Source organism: Ursus maritimus, unplaced genomic scaffold (genome assembly GCF_017311325.1).
Source record: "Ursus maritimus isolate PB19 unplaced genomic scaffold, ASM1731132v1 scaffold_30, whole genome shotgun sequence".
NCBI classification, from domain to species: Eukaryota; Metazoa; Chordata; class Mammalia; order Carnivora; family Ursidae; genus Ursus; species Ursus maritimus.
Window position 1 is genome coordinate 27111964 of NW_024425564.1, and position 16460 is coordinate 27128423.

The 16460-nt window shown below is 43.3% G+C and overlaps 2 protein-coding genes across 6 annotated transcripts in view; both read right to left on the reverse strand.

Moving 5' to 3' along the window:
- The window catches only part of ATXN1 (ataxin 1), a 389590-nt gene that overhangs the window by 223542 nt on the left and 149588 nt on the right, over positions 1–16460 (reverse strand). For all 5 annotated transcript variants that reach the window (XM_040645080.1, XM_040645078.1, XM_040645079.1 and 2 more), the window contains one exon: positions 13151–13273. The gene's annotated coding sequence lies outside the window, so the exon portion shown is untranslated. The remainder of the gene's footprint in view (positions 1–13150; positions 13274–16460) is intronic.
- LOC121106081 (peptidyl-prolyl cis-trans isomerase A-like) lies at positions 782–2049 on the reverse strand. Its single transcript, XM_040645083.1, has one exon. It carries the CDS (start codon positions 2047–2049, stop codon positions 1555–1557), a length of 495 nt encoding a protein of 164 aa, XP_040501017.1. The 3' UTR covers positions 782–1554.

The window sequence follows — 16460 nt, forward strand, 5'->3', positions numbered from 1 at the left end:
TTTTTGTCTACTCGTTGGTTGAAATCAAAAAAGGCGTAAGAACTCAATGTTGAAGACACGTAACTTAAAATGCTGATTCTGAGAGGAATGGAAATCTTCAAAGACCTTTAACACGTAAATCCAATTACTACCAGCCATAATCAAATGCGCAAGTCCAAGGGTGCACAGAGTGAATACACCCACTCTTCTGCCCCTATCCTGACATTCCCCAAGCCCCAAGACTGATTCTGACGTGTGGGTTAACAGCCCATCGTTGCTGAAGAGAAGGCTACCAGCTTGTTGCAGAGATAAAATACACACACACACACACACACACACACACACACACACACATATACACACACATACATTTACGGATGTACGTGTATATATATACACACACATATATATAGTCATCTTTGAGGCCTAAGTGGAAAATTGCGAGATAAATGATGAAAACAAAGGAATAAAGGATACAGAAACCCTTTGCTAAGTAACACAGAGAAGGGACAAGCCCAACAGAAGTACATAGCCAAATCTGTCCAGAAGAACATTAACTAAGGGTCTGCTCGAAGGGCACCATTATCTAAAACAAGTCCAAAAGACACAGTGTCTAAAGATAGGGAGCTTGAAACTTAGGCCCACATGCTTATTTTCTATGTCTTCTATAAAGTTTCTTGTGCTTTTATGGTGTTTTAACTTTCGTGTTTGGGACTGTTGAGACCCAGAGATCTCTATCTTGGCAGAGTGAAAAGAGTATGAGTAGGCTTTTCGTAAGCAGAATGGTGATTTCATAGGTTTTTTGGTGAGTAGGCTCTGAACAGTAAGCTTGACATCTTCATTAAGCACAGAGAAACTCCAACTTGAAAAAAATATTCTTACACTGTTCATGGCTGCTGTTAGGAAGACAGCAATCCCCTCAATCCCCTCCCTTCTTTTCACTTGGAGGACAGGGACCACTGTATCCACCCACCCACCCCTCCGTCCCCGGTAGGTGGGTCTGAGCTGGTCATCTATGAAGCCATTCAGTCCAGCTCAAGCCATGGGCTTTCCTGCTTGTGTTTCATAGGCAGCTTTTCCACCCTCCTTCTTTGCCTAGAATACTTAATTCCTCAGTGTAGGCCCTCAACTATCTGCTGAAGGAATTATTTCAGTTACGGACACCCGCATCACCTGTCTGTCCTGTGAGCCTGACCTGGGAATCATCTTTGACTCCTCCTTCTTCATGCCCCACATCCATCCATCACTATGTTCTCCAAGTCTACCTCTTCAAATGCTTTTGTATAATGTTGCTGTTTCTTTTTTCTGACTCCCCAGCCCAGGCCTCAGATGAATAGTGTTTCACAACCTCTTGTGAGAAGAGGTCTGTTGCTATTTACTTTTTATTTCATTATCATAAACCTAACTCTGTGATCCAGCTAGACTTGGAGGGGAGTAAGGAAAATATGGATCCACAGAACTGCAGCGAGAGCACAAAGCTTATAGGACATTTCAAGCAGTGGGGGGTGACGGGATGCTTTCCCAAGTTACAGAAGGAACGGTCGGGTGGTTAAGATAACATGCAAGTCAAATTCATTAGATTTGTCCACAGTCAGCCATGGTCATCTTCTTGCCGGTCCTGCCATTCCTGGACCCAAAGCGTGCCATGGCGTCCACAATATTCCTGCCCTCACTCACCTTGCCAAAGACCACACACTTGCCATCCAACCACTCAGTCTTGGCAGTGCAGATGAAAACCCTGGAACCGTTTGTGTTGGGTCCAGCATTTGCCATGGACAAGACGCCAGGACCCGTGTGCTTCAGGATGAAATTCTCATCATCAGCTTTCTGCCCACAGATGGACCGGCCGCCAGTGCCATGATGGCGGGTGACATCACCACCCTGGCGCAGAGAGCCCGGAATAATCCTGTGAAAGCAGGAAGCTTTATAACCAAATCCTTTCTCCCTGGTGCTCAGAGCAGGAAAATTCTCTGCTGTCTTTGGAACTTTGTCTGCAAACAGCTCAAAGGAGACCTGGCCCAGGGGCTCACTGTCCACTGCAATGTTGAAAAACACAGTGGGACGGACCATTGCTGGGCGTGTCTACAAGGCCTCATTACCTATTCTAACTCCTAACTCACCTGCCCTCATCTTTCCCGAGTCCCAGCTACCTGGATATGCTTTCACCAATTTTACATATGTACCATCTCACTGGGTCACATCCTTGAGCAAGAATTTGTAACCGTGTCACCTGTCCCATGAACTTCGTACTCCGATATCTCATTCTGTGGACCTCTACTCCATCCTCCCCACAGGGGCCCAGCTTCTTTTCATACTGATCTCCAGCAATAATTCACACATCCCTCGGCCAGCCTCTCCACCTATCCCACACAGGTTGTCTGCATCCCTCCCTCGAGCTTTTGTCCCTGGTACCCCTACTCCTAGACCCATCCCTGTTTTGCTTTTCTTTTCTTTAAATATTTATTTATTTATTTGAGAGAGAGAGACACAGATAGCATGCAGGGGGGGAAGGCAGAGGGAGAGGGATAGAAACTTTAAGCAGACTCCCCACTGAACATGGAGCCCGACATGGGGCTCGATCTCACAACCCTGAGATCATGACCTGAGTTGAAATCAAGAGTAGGACGCTCAACCGACTAAGCCGCCCAGGTGGCCCCAGATCGACCCGTTTGTCCCACCCAACATCTCTACACCTCCTTTCAAGGTGCTTCTCCTATGAAACTCGTCCTGACCCCATGCCCCCCAGCCATGCCCCCTTCCTCTCAATACCCATTGACCCACACTTGCCTCCCGCCCACCGCAAAGTCTCGGTTGTATACTGTCATGTATTGCTCCGTAATTGCCTCTTGGGGATTGGTACTGTGTCCTCAGCTAGATTTTCATAAAGATAATTTTAGATTTATAGACAGTTGCAAAAATAGTACTGAATTGCCTTGTCCCCAGCACCAGGCTTTATGTTCAAGTCTTACATAATCGTGGGACAACGATCAAAACTAGAACATTAAGCTTGGTCAACACTACCATCTAAATCATGGAATTTATTAGGATTTCACCAGTTTCTCCACTCACACCCTTTTTCTGTTTCAGGAGCCCATCTAGGTTTTCACATGACATGTGCATGTCCTCCAATCTGTGCAGTTCCTCAATCCTTCCTTATCTTTAAGACCATGACCCTTTCAAAGAGTACTTGTCAGTCAGCTGTTTTCTAGAATGTTCTTCGCCTTGGGTTGGCTATTTTCTCTGGATGAGAGTGGGATTACACAGGAGTGGGAAGGACACAGCAGTGGCGCGTCCTTCTCAGCATTTCCTAGGAAGGGGCACCCAATGTCAGTATGTACTATTGGTGATGATAAACCTTACTCACTTAGTTAAGGCGAGTCTGTCAGGATTTTCCAGGTGGAGTTACATATTTCTTTTTGTAATTACTAGGTATTTTGGAGGGAGATACTTTAAAATGCTACAAATATCCCGTTTCCACTTAATCTTTTGCCCACCAATCGCAGCATTCATCAGTGGACCTCTGCTGTGGACCTATTGCTATGGGTTCTAAGGATGCCTCTCGTTTCTTTGTTTATTTACTGGAATTCTTCCATAGGAGAACTCTTTGGCCCTACTTACTTACTTATTCAATTATTTATTTCTATCAATATGGACTCGTGGAGATTTATTTTATTCTTCGGGTTGTAGTCCCCTCTTATTTCATCACACAAGCTGTTCTAACCCCCAGCTAGATTTTATGCAGCATCAGAGAAGATATGACCACATCTTATACTTCTCAAATATTTTCCCTCCTGTCTAAGACGATGATAGGGACACAGTAGGTGTCTGATTCATTGACTGACTGATGGATTGACTGACTGATTCAGTCGCTCCACAAACACTGTTCATGGCCTTGTCTTAGGTGCCAAAGTTAACAATAAACAATTCCTTCTTTCAAGGCGTTTGCGGTCTAGTTAACAGAGACTCGTGTGTCTATCTACAAGTCCCTGATACAAATATTTGGAGGAGTAGCACAACAGCTCAAATGGGAATATAGTAAACTCTACCTGGAGAAAAAAGACCAGGGTGACGGACAGGCGGAAAAAAAACTTCCTTAAGAAAAACAGCATTCTGTTCCCTTTTTACTTCATTGCTCTATAATAATAAAAATAAGTGGGCATATAAAATATCTAAAGACAAAAACCGTAACACAGTTAGCAGGTATACCCTGCCTCCGCATCCGCTAAACCAATTCTTAAAATCAAACCTCAAGGGCATGCTTTTTAGGAAGATTTAATGTAGTAAACACAGACTCTTTATACAGTGACTATATGCTGTACTAAGAAAATTGGAAAGAGCGAAGGTAAAAAAAAATCTGAGGAGCCATTTGTCTTAATCCAGTTTCCAAATCCAATTTCATAGTTTTTACGCCTTCACAGGGAATAATGAAGAGCAAATAAGAAGCATCATCAATCAAAGACGGACTCCCTAAGTTTCTTTACTTAATTCGATTTTCTTGTACCGCTCCTGCTGTATTTTCCAAACAGAGCTGTTCTTTTCTGCATGTGATAGTTCAGACCTGCAAACGTCCTTGGGAAGAATAAACAAACAATCAGGGTGCATTTTCTGTCACAAATTACACTCTGTAACATGCTTTATCCAAAGCACGTTGAACTCCCAGCAAACAGAGACATAGCTAAAACACAGAAACACCCTGCCTTATTGCAAGCGCGGCTGACAATAGAGAATTTGTATTTTTAGACACTTCTTGACACTTAAACCTGTTGCTATTTGACTCCTACTATTGTTCTAAATGATGAATAAGCAAAGGCTCTCTCCTGCACGCCCAGTGTTACATCAGGCACTTCGGTTGCAACCGGAAATACTGCCGGCTGCTATCGCCCTTTCTAGTTAGTGTCAGCGTGTGTTTTCCACGGGAGCGTGTACACGGATGCACTTACGTGCCTGTCCCCACGTGTGCACGCATATTCACAGATACGCACACGAACAGGCTCACAGGTGTGTGGATCCATCCCTGTGTTCATATCCACTTAGAAATCTAGCTTGCTCGGCTGCCTGACATGCCCGTGAACACACACGCAAGCAGCGTGCAATCCAGTGGCTTTTCTTTTGCTACCTTTGGTACGAGATTAAGATAGAGAGTTTAAAAAAAATTTAAAAAGCCAAGAAGACACTTCACGGCATCTGGGATTAAGAGACAGGAGCCAAAGAGACACATGGGCTGCTGTACAAAGGCAAGTTCAAGACGCCAGCCCACGCACTTGCAGATTGACCGCGTTTCACCTTTCCTGCTTCAAGCCTGCATCCTTCAGCAGCCTACTTACCTGCCTCTTGCTCCTAGCTCACCGACCGCCCTGCCCCATCTCTCCCCAGACCTCCCCGAAAGGAGCACTATTAAATGAAACAAGATAGCATTCCTTTTCTTTAGGCTGTTTTTCAACGTTGACGCAGAGAAAAAAATTACTATAAAGTGATGTGGTGTAAAGGCCAACGGAGAGAGGACGACTCTGTTATGGAACTTACTGGAAAATTTTTGGAAAAACCCCATACACACAGAAGGATGTCTGGGCCAGAAAAATGAGGAGCAGGGAAAAAAAACAGTAATTCATGAATATTTTTCAATGTTTCACAACAGATTTTTCCTGTCCGTGACCGGTCATCCAGGGGTATTTTCACAGGTGATCACTGCCCCTGACGCCTTCCCCACTCTGTGAGCACAGTGCACACGGACAGAAATAGCACGGAGCGGGCGTCATCAGAGCTCACAAAACATTTTTTATGCACTATCTCACTTGATCTTTTTTTTTTTTTAAGATTTTATTTATTTGACAGAGAGAGAGCACGTGAGAGGGGGGAGCAGCAGGCAGAGGGAGAAGCAGCTCCCCCCACTGAGCAGGGAGCCCGATGTGGAACTCGATCCCAGGACCCTGAGATCATGACCTGAGCTAAAGGCAGACGCTTAACCAAATGAGCCACCCAGGCGTCCCCCCACTTGATCTCGACAACACCCTGTTAGATACAATCATCTCCATTTTGTAGATTACAAAAACAACACCAACCACCTTCAGATTTTAAGTGATTTCAGAGTCAGTAGGTTGCACAACTGAAATTCAAAACCACAATTTCTGATACCAAATCTCATTTTTTTCCCATGACATGAACTTTATTTAATTTTCCTTGAATTCATCGGTTCCGTTTTTATAATTGCCTCAAGACTGTATGTGCCTCTAAATGAAACTAACCTTTTAAGCTCTGTATTTCTTCTTCAAGTTCTCTCTTTTCTGGTTAAAAATGCCCATGTTCCATTAGCACTTGCTTCCTTTATCTCCTGGACCCTCCCTTGTGAGAGATCTGATGTCCTATTATCGAATGACCTGATTACTTCTGTGCTGACAAATTTTTGCTTTTTTAAAATTATTATTCTTGCATACATTGCTCAGTATTTTTCAATTTTAACCACCACTACTTCCATGTTCTCAAAGATTTATTATTTACCTCAGAAAGAGAGAGCACGAGCAGGAGGGACAGAGAGAGACAGAATCTCAAGCAGACTCTGCACTGAGCATGGAGCCTGATGCGGGGCTCGACCCCACGACCCTGAGATCATGACCTGAGCCGAAACCAAGACTCGGATGCTTACTGACTGCACCACCCGGGTGCCCCTCCATGCTCTTATTCTAACAGTTATCACAGCACTTACTTCCACCCCAGAAAAACCTAAAGAGTGCTACATTTTTATTCGACTGCATTTGTCTAATATGCACATTTCTGGAATTTTCCTTTCTGGCCACTGCTATTACAAAGACCCTTGAATTAAACAGAAGCGTTGTCTGCCAGCTCATCCTTCCTGAGCCATTCAAAAGGTGCCTTAACAGAACGATTTCTCAGCATAGTACATTCTGATGTCATAAATGCTGAACATGATATAATCCTACGCGGGAGGCAAAAGGAAAAAGTAGCTCTACACAGGCAGATCTATTTATGTGCCAACACAGCCTGATAATTAGACCACTGGGAGAGAGAGAGAGAATCCCCAGATGACAGCGTAATGGGACATCGGGCGAGACCCCTCTTTGGGGTGTGTGCAGGCGTCTTCACTTCGGTCAGCATAGAGCTTCTCGAGCTGCCGTCCACACTCTCTCAACCGCAGGGATGATCAGACTCCGGGCGTACCACCCCTCCCTTCTTGCCGCCCAACTCCGCTTTCCTGCTGTTTTAATTGGATTATTTTGGAATCTGCTATTTCTGTCTCGCTCCTTTCCCCAAACTGTCATGTAAGTACTGCAGCTTGCCTATTACTCAGCTGCCAAATTTCACTCCCGAGACGGCTGTATTTCAGTGGCAAGTGAAGTGATATTCCCATCTGAACACTAGCTTAAGGGGTTAAGCATCTGGGCGGGGGGGTGGGGGATGCCTTTATGCAGGAAAGGAGTGTTTTGCTTTATTCTGTCTTATCATCATTACTGGGGGAGCAGGTCATCAGCTCCACCTGAGCATGAACGGGAGAAACTACCAGAAAACACTTCTCGCAAATACTCAAATGCACCAAGAGGCTATATAGACCGACTAGGATGTTTCCCAGGTTCTTTTCTACAGGGACTTCAAAGCCTTAAAACATCTAGAATGTAAGATGATGATCATTTTTGGAAGGGAAGAAGCTCAGAGAGTAACCCATTCATTCCAGATATAAAACTTGGAGGCACAAAGTACGTGGTCCTCCTGATCCCCTCCTGATCCCCAGGCCAAGGGCTTTTCCACCGGAACTCGGGTTCATTCACAGATACACGCAGAAGATCACATCTCTGCCTGTGGGACCAAAGACAGCCCCAGCTTGTAAAGCATGTGACAGCAGCACTCAATTTCTTGTTCTGTGTGGTTAACGGTCATTTGTTATTTTAGATATACTTGGGATCTAAAGTCCATCTCTCTGAGCAAGAAACCAGAGTGTAAACAGAGGGAGAAGCAGAGTAGAAACAGTAGCAGTCAAGTGTGCTGGGCCAGGAAATGTATAAAGGTTTATATGTATATAATCCTCACAGCGACCTGCTCTCCTCACTTTAAAGAACAGAAAAATGAAGGATAGAGAAGACAGAATCTTTTTGAAGAGAAAACAGGAGGGACCAAATATAACTGCCAAGTCTTAGACATTACCTTCCCAAATTTTACTAAAACATTTTAGTGAAAACCTAAACTGGGGGGGCTCCTGAGTTAGGGAGGCAAGGGGACTAAATGATCTTCAGGTTCCCTTCCGTGTCCAAATACTACAACATCGGAAGCTAGACTATCTAACATTCTATAATTTAGAAAACATATCTACATGCCTCATCTCGCTTGATAAGCTCTACGAGAAAAAAAAAAAAAGCTTTCACTTGAAAGGTACCACAGAATACTGACCCTTTGCTATTCCTCCTTCTACTCACCGCTTACACCTGGAAAGGCGCATGTGCCAACATCGAGAGCAGCGTCAAGGAAGCAGAGAGGACAGAACCTCTGCAGCGTTCCACCTTAGGGTCCCAAAGACAAAATGGTGGGCGTTGGTGGCAACCACCACCACGTTTTTTCCATGTGTTTTCCTCCAACAGGTGACATCATAATCCACCTTCTTTCATGAGGTAAGAGAACTACGTGAATGTCCGCACGCTGACACAATCACATGATTTATAAGGCTTTCAAAGACTAAAGTGCATTACATGGAAGTCTGGTAAACTATTTTAGAAACTCGAATATACTCCAAAATAGTTTGGAAAAGCTATGCCTACATCTAAAACACTATGTACTCTTGAGTCTTTGTCTCTATGTTTTTCATTTTGCCATGAAACACATCATTAAGTGTTTCAAAATAAATACCTTCTCCCAAACTGGCTATGAATTATGGAGGCTTTTCTTTTTTTTCAGGAACTGGAGTGGAAAACGACAGAACATATTTATGCTGAAAGATCCGTTTGGAGAAGCTCTCTATTTTCAATATTTAATGAATATCAATGGGGTTTTCTTAACCATGGAAATGTGCGTTGCAAAGCCCAGAATGCTTAGTATATGCGTGCGTTGGATAGTGGGGTGGGTCGGGCTGGGGAGTGGGAAAAGCAACTAAACTGGGCGTGTCAAAGAAAGAAAAAGCATTTAGGTAAAGTATATGGTAGAGGTTTGAGCCCCAGAAGAAAGCAGTTGACCAGGGAGAGACAAAATAGAGAAAAAGAGGCCCCCCAATGATAGTCAATCCAAAGCTGGAAATGCAGCCTTTACCAAACCCACGCTGAAGGCCAAAGAAGACAAAAGAAATGTCTGAGTGGATTTTATTATTTAAGAGACCACTAAATCACCCCGGAATGGAGGGAAGAAGGCAAGAAGAGCCAGAATCCCACAGACAAGCAGAGGGGAAGGGCACCAAACACTGGAGAGGCCGAGATGTGACAACCAAAGACACTATCTTGATCTGGAACTTCTATACGTTTCACGGTAACCAAGTAAAGTTGACTATGCTTGTGCACAGAGGGTAGAATTTATTATATACTTAATTTGCCCCTATAACATGAACGACAGTGGAGAAGGTAAGAAAAGGGATGTGGTTAATCAAAATTAGCATAACGTACACAGATTCTGGTAAAGCAACCACCCCCATTCTTCGGCTGGTGGCCGAACAGAGAAAGTACCGCCATATACCGTGGGCCACCCACTCTTCTATCTAGCACGTTCACAGAGTCCTAGACTACAACATATTCATCTCACGATCGCCTAAAGTATGGCTTGCCTATCGCGGGCACTAGTTAGATTACCTACATTGAGATCAATAGCTAACGAATGTTCCCGGCCCTGACCACGTGCCTCTAAGCAGAGTTCCCCAGCTGTCTCCTCTCTTCACTTCCTACTCCACTCCCAATCCGGTCCTCCTGTCAATAACCACAACCTCACTGCCGATGGCCGACTGTTCTCTGGTTCTTTCTGCCTTTCAGATCAACAGGTCTTTCTCTGTTGACTTCTCTCATTTCAGATGCATTCTCTGCCTCCTTTTAGAACAACCCAATTCAGGTCCGTGTTCACCCAAACTAGGTTATGATGCTATCGACTGTGCCTCCCTTCAAAATGTGAACTCTATTAGGGTAGGCTTCCTGTCTGTCTTGTTCCATTCTAGATCCCTAGTGCTTAGAACCATACCAGTACGTAGTAGCTCCCCAAAGAGGTATTTGCTGAATGAATAAATGGGTAATACATGACTGAATGGAGTTAGAATTTAAAGACATGGTCTCAGCCTCTTACAATTCAAAAGCTGTGCCCTCACTCTGTACCGGCAGAGTCCTAATCACCCCACAGGCCCTGTGGGACTCTACAAATTGTGTTTTCAACTGTGGTCTTGACCTGGTCTTGCAGACAGGTTTCCTCCATGATTGCAAACATGGTTTGCTTACGGAGACAATCAAAAAGTGACAGTGAAATATGGTGGAATATTCAGTTAAAGGTAAATATGGTGGAATATTCCCCCACTCCGCTGCCTCCCTAGAAACATTCATTCTCGTAAGCCCTGAATAATCCACATGTCTGCATCTCGGCACCCCAGCCAGGGATTTGCAGCAAGAGAACTGTTTCTTCCTCTCTGTTTGAGTTCCTATTGATTCTGTAGTTTAGGAGGAGTCCAAATGCTCTCCAAATACCAAAGTTCCATATGGTAGTGCTATTACCATTCTCACTACCGTGACGTCCAGCCTTCCTACCTACACTCGTGAGGGGCCTCACTGGAGTCTGGCAGGACACTATGAACTCTTTCCCTGACCTATATTTGCCGACACATGTGTTGTCCTGTCTCCCTTTATGAACTTACTCATTTAATCAAAATAACACATGTATGAGTACAAATACAAGTTCCATTTTCTTATTCGCTCTTACAATCATTTAGAGGAGAATCATTTATGAGCCATTAAAGAGGAGTTCTTAAGCTCCACTGTCTTAATTAGGAACTCAGATGTTCCTCCTCTTATTGAAAAATACGGAGCTGTTCAAGTTAGACTGTAAGTGTGGGCCAAAATAAATGCTTCACACACAAGGGGTGCAGAGTAGCCAGTGAAAAGCAAAGCCTGTCAAATGGCCCCGTGTTTGTCTCCTTAATGCCAAATAATCCTTTGCCTCTTTTTCCTTCTATTTTTCAACTGTCTGATGTAGCTAAAGGACTGGGGAGCCTCACAACCCCACAGGTTTCCCTTCTGTGTTTATGTGGGATGAAGCATATGTCTCCTAAGGGGGGGGGCAGGGGGGTCTCTCACTCTACCTTCTCGTTCATTTAATTAGGGAAAGGAAGCTTGTTTATCATGGGGGAAGAGAAGAGGCTGGTAGCTCACACACACGGAGCCAGACAGAGACTCTCCACGTGCAGCTCGAGGAGGCCGGGGAGCGTGCCTGACCTGCGGTGCTCGCCGGAGCGCAGGAGCAAGGCGGCCTGCTCTCACACAAGGGCTGCTCCAAGGGTCCCACGGGCCAGGTGACATCCACGGATGTCACGGCTCTGTGGTGAATGGGTCTCTCTGACTTGCAGACTTCAGTCAGACAGTTTCTCCAGAACTGCCATGACTCCATGAATGCAAATTAAAGCCATTCAGAAATACATTAAAATTTTTTTGGGGGGGGGGGGTGGGGAGGATACCAGAGGAGGACGATAAGAAAGATGCAGAAGAAACAAATAATAATTTTACAAGCCTGGGATTACACAACATTTAAGCATCATATTTTACTTTTTACTTTTATCATGAGCGGTTTCTGCTATTATTAAATATTGTCTTGAAAGAGGATTTTTAATAATTGTCAACATTTCACCTCTACTTTGTTACAACAACATTCTATGAGATAAGCACTATTATTCTCTAAATTTTATAACCGTAGCCACTCGAGATGTAAAGTAAGTTGTCCAACATCACACCCCAAGAAAACAGCAAAGCTGGAATTTGAGTCCAAGCAGTCTAGATAGCATAATTATATTGAAGCATGCTCCCAGTGTTGGATGGGGACATGCAGAGATACACACACACATAAATATACTTTAACTTCAGTATAATTTCAGATTTATGTTTAATGTGAGCCATTTATTAAATACTTTTATTAAGAAATGAAAAACTATGTTTTCCATTGAAGAAGTATTGCTATCTAGTGATAATCGTGGTTGTCTAAAAATACTTGGCCAAAAAAAGGGGGAAAACTCGAAATTCTCTAGGACCCTTCCATGCCTTTTTGATTTAAGTGTTATTTCTCAAATGTCAAAAACTGGTTAAATTTTAAGCATGCTACTGTCTATTAGAAGAAAGTTCTTCAAATTAGTATGATTTATAAATTTACAAATAAATGCCTCCCTGCAAATAATAATAATAATAATAACAACAACAACAACACATGGAGATACCATTTCTCATAATCAGTTGGCAAGACTCTTTGTTTTTAAAATTCTCAGCACTGGCAAAACTGTCTGGAAACAGGTATTCTCATATACTGCCTCTGGAAATATAAACTGGTATAATTTTATTGGAAAGTAATTTGCCAACAACTAGTACCAAAAAGTCTTAGTACTTGAAAACGTCTAAATGCTCCAATTTACTGGTAAGGGAGTATCCTAAGGAGGTCAGTACTAATGGCAACAAATAAAGGTATAAGAACATTCATGGCAGCATAAAAGCAAAAAAGAAAAAAAATCTTAAATGTCCGATAGAGGGGATCAATTAAATATATTTTAGGATATGCATTCAATGGTCTACTCTACATAATCATTAACAATCATGCTATAGATATATATCCATTGGTATGAAAAGATGTTCATCGTTACATTTTTAAGAGGAACAGAACAGTGAGGGGATAGTATATATCGTGTTATTCCCTACTACCATCTGACGGTGGTCTCTCTAGCTGAATTGACGAACACCGTTATCAGAATTCTCTATCAATGCCTTATCATCCATCCTAATCAGTGATCTCAAAATAATGAGAAGCTATTTTTTTTCCCCACAAACAAATCAAGGGTCTCATTTTCATAAGACACAGAAAGAATAAGTAGCTGGAGACTATGTGTATCTCTAGATGTTTATATAGTGTGTGTGAGAGAGAGAGAGAGAGAAGAGGGATGTGTACATCCCCACCACTATCTTGAGAACCTTACGCTGAATGATGGTTATTTTTAGTTAAAGAATTTGGAGATATTTACCTGTACCACGTGCTTTCATCACACTGGAGAAACATAAGCAGTCAGTTCCTTCCCAGTGGATCTTTCCACACAGCTTTTGCTCGAGGGGTGGCAGTTCAGAAACTCAGTGTAAAATGCCTAGACCTGTAATTATAAAAACAATTTCCCACGAGTTAGGCAGCTTTCTGTGGCCTTCATTCACATTAGCTCAAGTCACAGAAAGAGAAACATAGTTGCATAATCTCTCTCTCATGCATGCACCCGTGCGGGTCCGCACACACACACACACACACACACACACACACACCCTCAATTCTTATGGCACAATGTCAAAAACTCAGCAAGCAAACCCACAGCAGGACCTCATCTCCCGAGATGAGGGGGTTCTGGCCAGAGGTCACGCCCCACCCCATCTTCTAACTTCAGGGGTGTCACCATCAAGATGATATCGTTCCTTCCCCTCCTTCCCTAATGATTCCAAAACTTCAGAGTAATAATAATAAAAAAAAAAGTAGTTCTCCTCCAGAAAATGTCAGCAACATTACTGAATTTGATGGTCTCCTAAGATTCCTTCCAGCCACAAAGTTAAGCAAAGTCAGTACCTGGTTTTACCATAACAGCCTGGCATCCACTTTCACAACTCTATGTGCCCTCTCTGTTGATGACTCAGGTCCAGCATGGTATTGGTGATAAAACTCAAAGTCATGACTAACATTTACTGAACACTTACTATGTTCTTGGCTTTATGCACATTACCACACTGTATTGCACCCTGCAAAGTAGCTAGCAATCATTATTATCTCTGTTATTGACAAGAAATCTGAGCATTCGGACAGCTAGCAGATGTTAAAGCCAGGATTTAAGCCAATGTTGTTCACAGGCCATGTTTATAATTCCAGCAGTGTACCATCTCTCCAAAATTGATCTTGCTATCAACGCACCTGTATTTCTTACAAAAACATTAAATGTCAAATCGACATCACCTTATTTTTCCCAGGGTTGATAACGTTACATAGGTCTTAGCTTTACTAACTCTTTTTGGATGTGGCTGCCCTTCGATGTTAATTCCCAAGCTAAATTGAAATCAACATGTTCCTATTTCAATCAAGAGTAAATTCATAGTTACTTTAGTCAATTAAAAATGCCAACTAATCCCAAATCCAGATGCCAAAAAGCACAAAGGAAAAACCTAAAATCCAAGTCCTCCCTAAATGGTTACATTTTATTGGAAAGAAGACAGATTAACAAAATCAAGAGCCATATGTGAATCCCTAATTTAAGATATGGAAGTAAAGAAAGGAATTTCTATATATTATAATAGGTCTATGGTTTAAAAAAAATAAACATTTTTACCTATTTACAAATTCTATATACTACAGGTTTTAGAATCACTGCAACACAAAATAGATGTGAGCATATCAAGAAACCAGCAACGTTATTTATGGGTCACATATTAATTTCCCTTTTGGAAGTGTGTGTGTGTGTGTGTGTGTGTGTGTATTTCTTTGCACTATTCTGGTTATACCTCTGTGTTTTTATGCATGCCACTCCCTTTGAGGAGCATGTCTTTTCTTTTCTTTTTTTTTTTTAAAGATTTTATTTATTTATTTAACACAGATAGAGACAGCCAGCGAGAGAGGGAACACAGCAGGGGAGTGGGAGAGGAAGAAGCAGGCTCACAGCGGAGGAGCCTGATGTGGGGCTCGATCCCATAACGCTGGGATCACGCCCTGAGCCGAAGGCAGACGCCCAACCGCCGTGCCACCCAGGCACCCCAAGCATGTCTTTTCTTACTTGCCAACTAGAAAATGCCTATTCATTCTTCAAGGCCAACCTCAAACCTCAATTCCTTATGATATCCATTCCCCACAATCTGATGTTTCCTGGAAATCCAAGCAGTGGATTCTGTCCTCTCCTGTTTTCCTAGCTCAGCAGTGGGCACCAACATTACCCTGACATCTTCCTCCCCCTAACTATGCCCCATACCCAACCAACCAGTCATGGATTCTACCACCAGCACACTGCCTTTCTACCTGTCCCCTAAACCTAGGCCTGCTCTAGGCCACCAACTAGCATGACTCACCAGGACTATTGCACTGGCCTCTCAAATGGTCTCCCTGCTCCCATTCCTGCCACCCTTCAGCCCATTCTCCTCCTGCCCATCCTCAGCTCCTGCTTACAGTAATGCAATGGCTTTCCATTGAGCTAGATTCTTAACGTGGCCTCCAGGACCCAGTATGGTCCAGTCTTTGTGCCCTTTCCCAGCCTGTACTCCAGTTTTTCCAGCTTACTTTTGATTCCTAAGAAGCTTTGCTCTCCTAGGCCTCAGGGCCTTTGCACATGATCTCCTCTTTGCTAAGACTTCTCCCCAAATCACCCATCTCCTTCAGATGACCTTGTATTCTCTTCTCCTTCAGATCTCAGCTCAGTTCTCCTTCCCTCTGGGGAGACTTTCCTGACCTCCACGGCCAGGTCACTACCACCTACCACATAGCTTTGATGGAAGCACTATCCTTTTCTATACCAATCACCTTTATAATTTTACCTTTTTTTCCTAAATTTGTCGATAAATGCTTGTTTCTCCTACTAATTAGTAAGCTCCAGGAAAGCAAAACTGTGTGTGTTCTTGTCTACCCTTTTATCCTCAGTATTCAACACATGCTTGGCACATTATAGACACTCAATAGGAATCTGCTGAATGAATAAATGAGAAAAGGAAGGAGAGAAGGAGGGAAGAAGAACATTCCTTATCATAATTTAATTAGTGTTTGCTGAATTAACTTGCTGATGGCTTTTCAACGCACAGAATATAAGGTCTGCATTCCTTTGGACAGCACACAAGGCTCCTTGAGATCCGACCCCAGATGGTCATGTCCCTGGGCCGGCTGCCTGGACGCTTAGCACTTCTGTCCCTGTGGCTTCGGACCTGACCAGCCCTGCCTTGTTCTTGCTCACCTCCACACCCTGGTCCTCTCTGTTCCCTCTGCACATCATCGTTTCTCAGTCAGTTAGGCATCTGCCTACGGCCCAGGTCCTGGGATTGAGCCCCTGCATCAAGCTCCTTGCTCAGTGGGGAGTGTGCTTTTTCCTTTCCCTCTGCCTGCCGTTCCCCCTGCTTGTGCTCTCTCCCTCAGTCAAATAAATAAATAAAATCTTTTTAAAAAATGAAGCAATTATCGTATTTTCTTGTACTTTTTTATCTTTAATGAGTCCACTTCTCCCAATACACTGGAAGTCCCTGAAAGGCAAGGGACTGTCCTATCTCCAGAGTTTAGCACAGCAGCCTATAACACACAGTCTACAAATCAATACTTGTCGAATGAACAAAAGA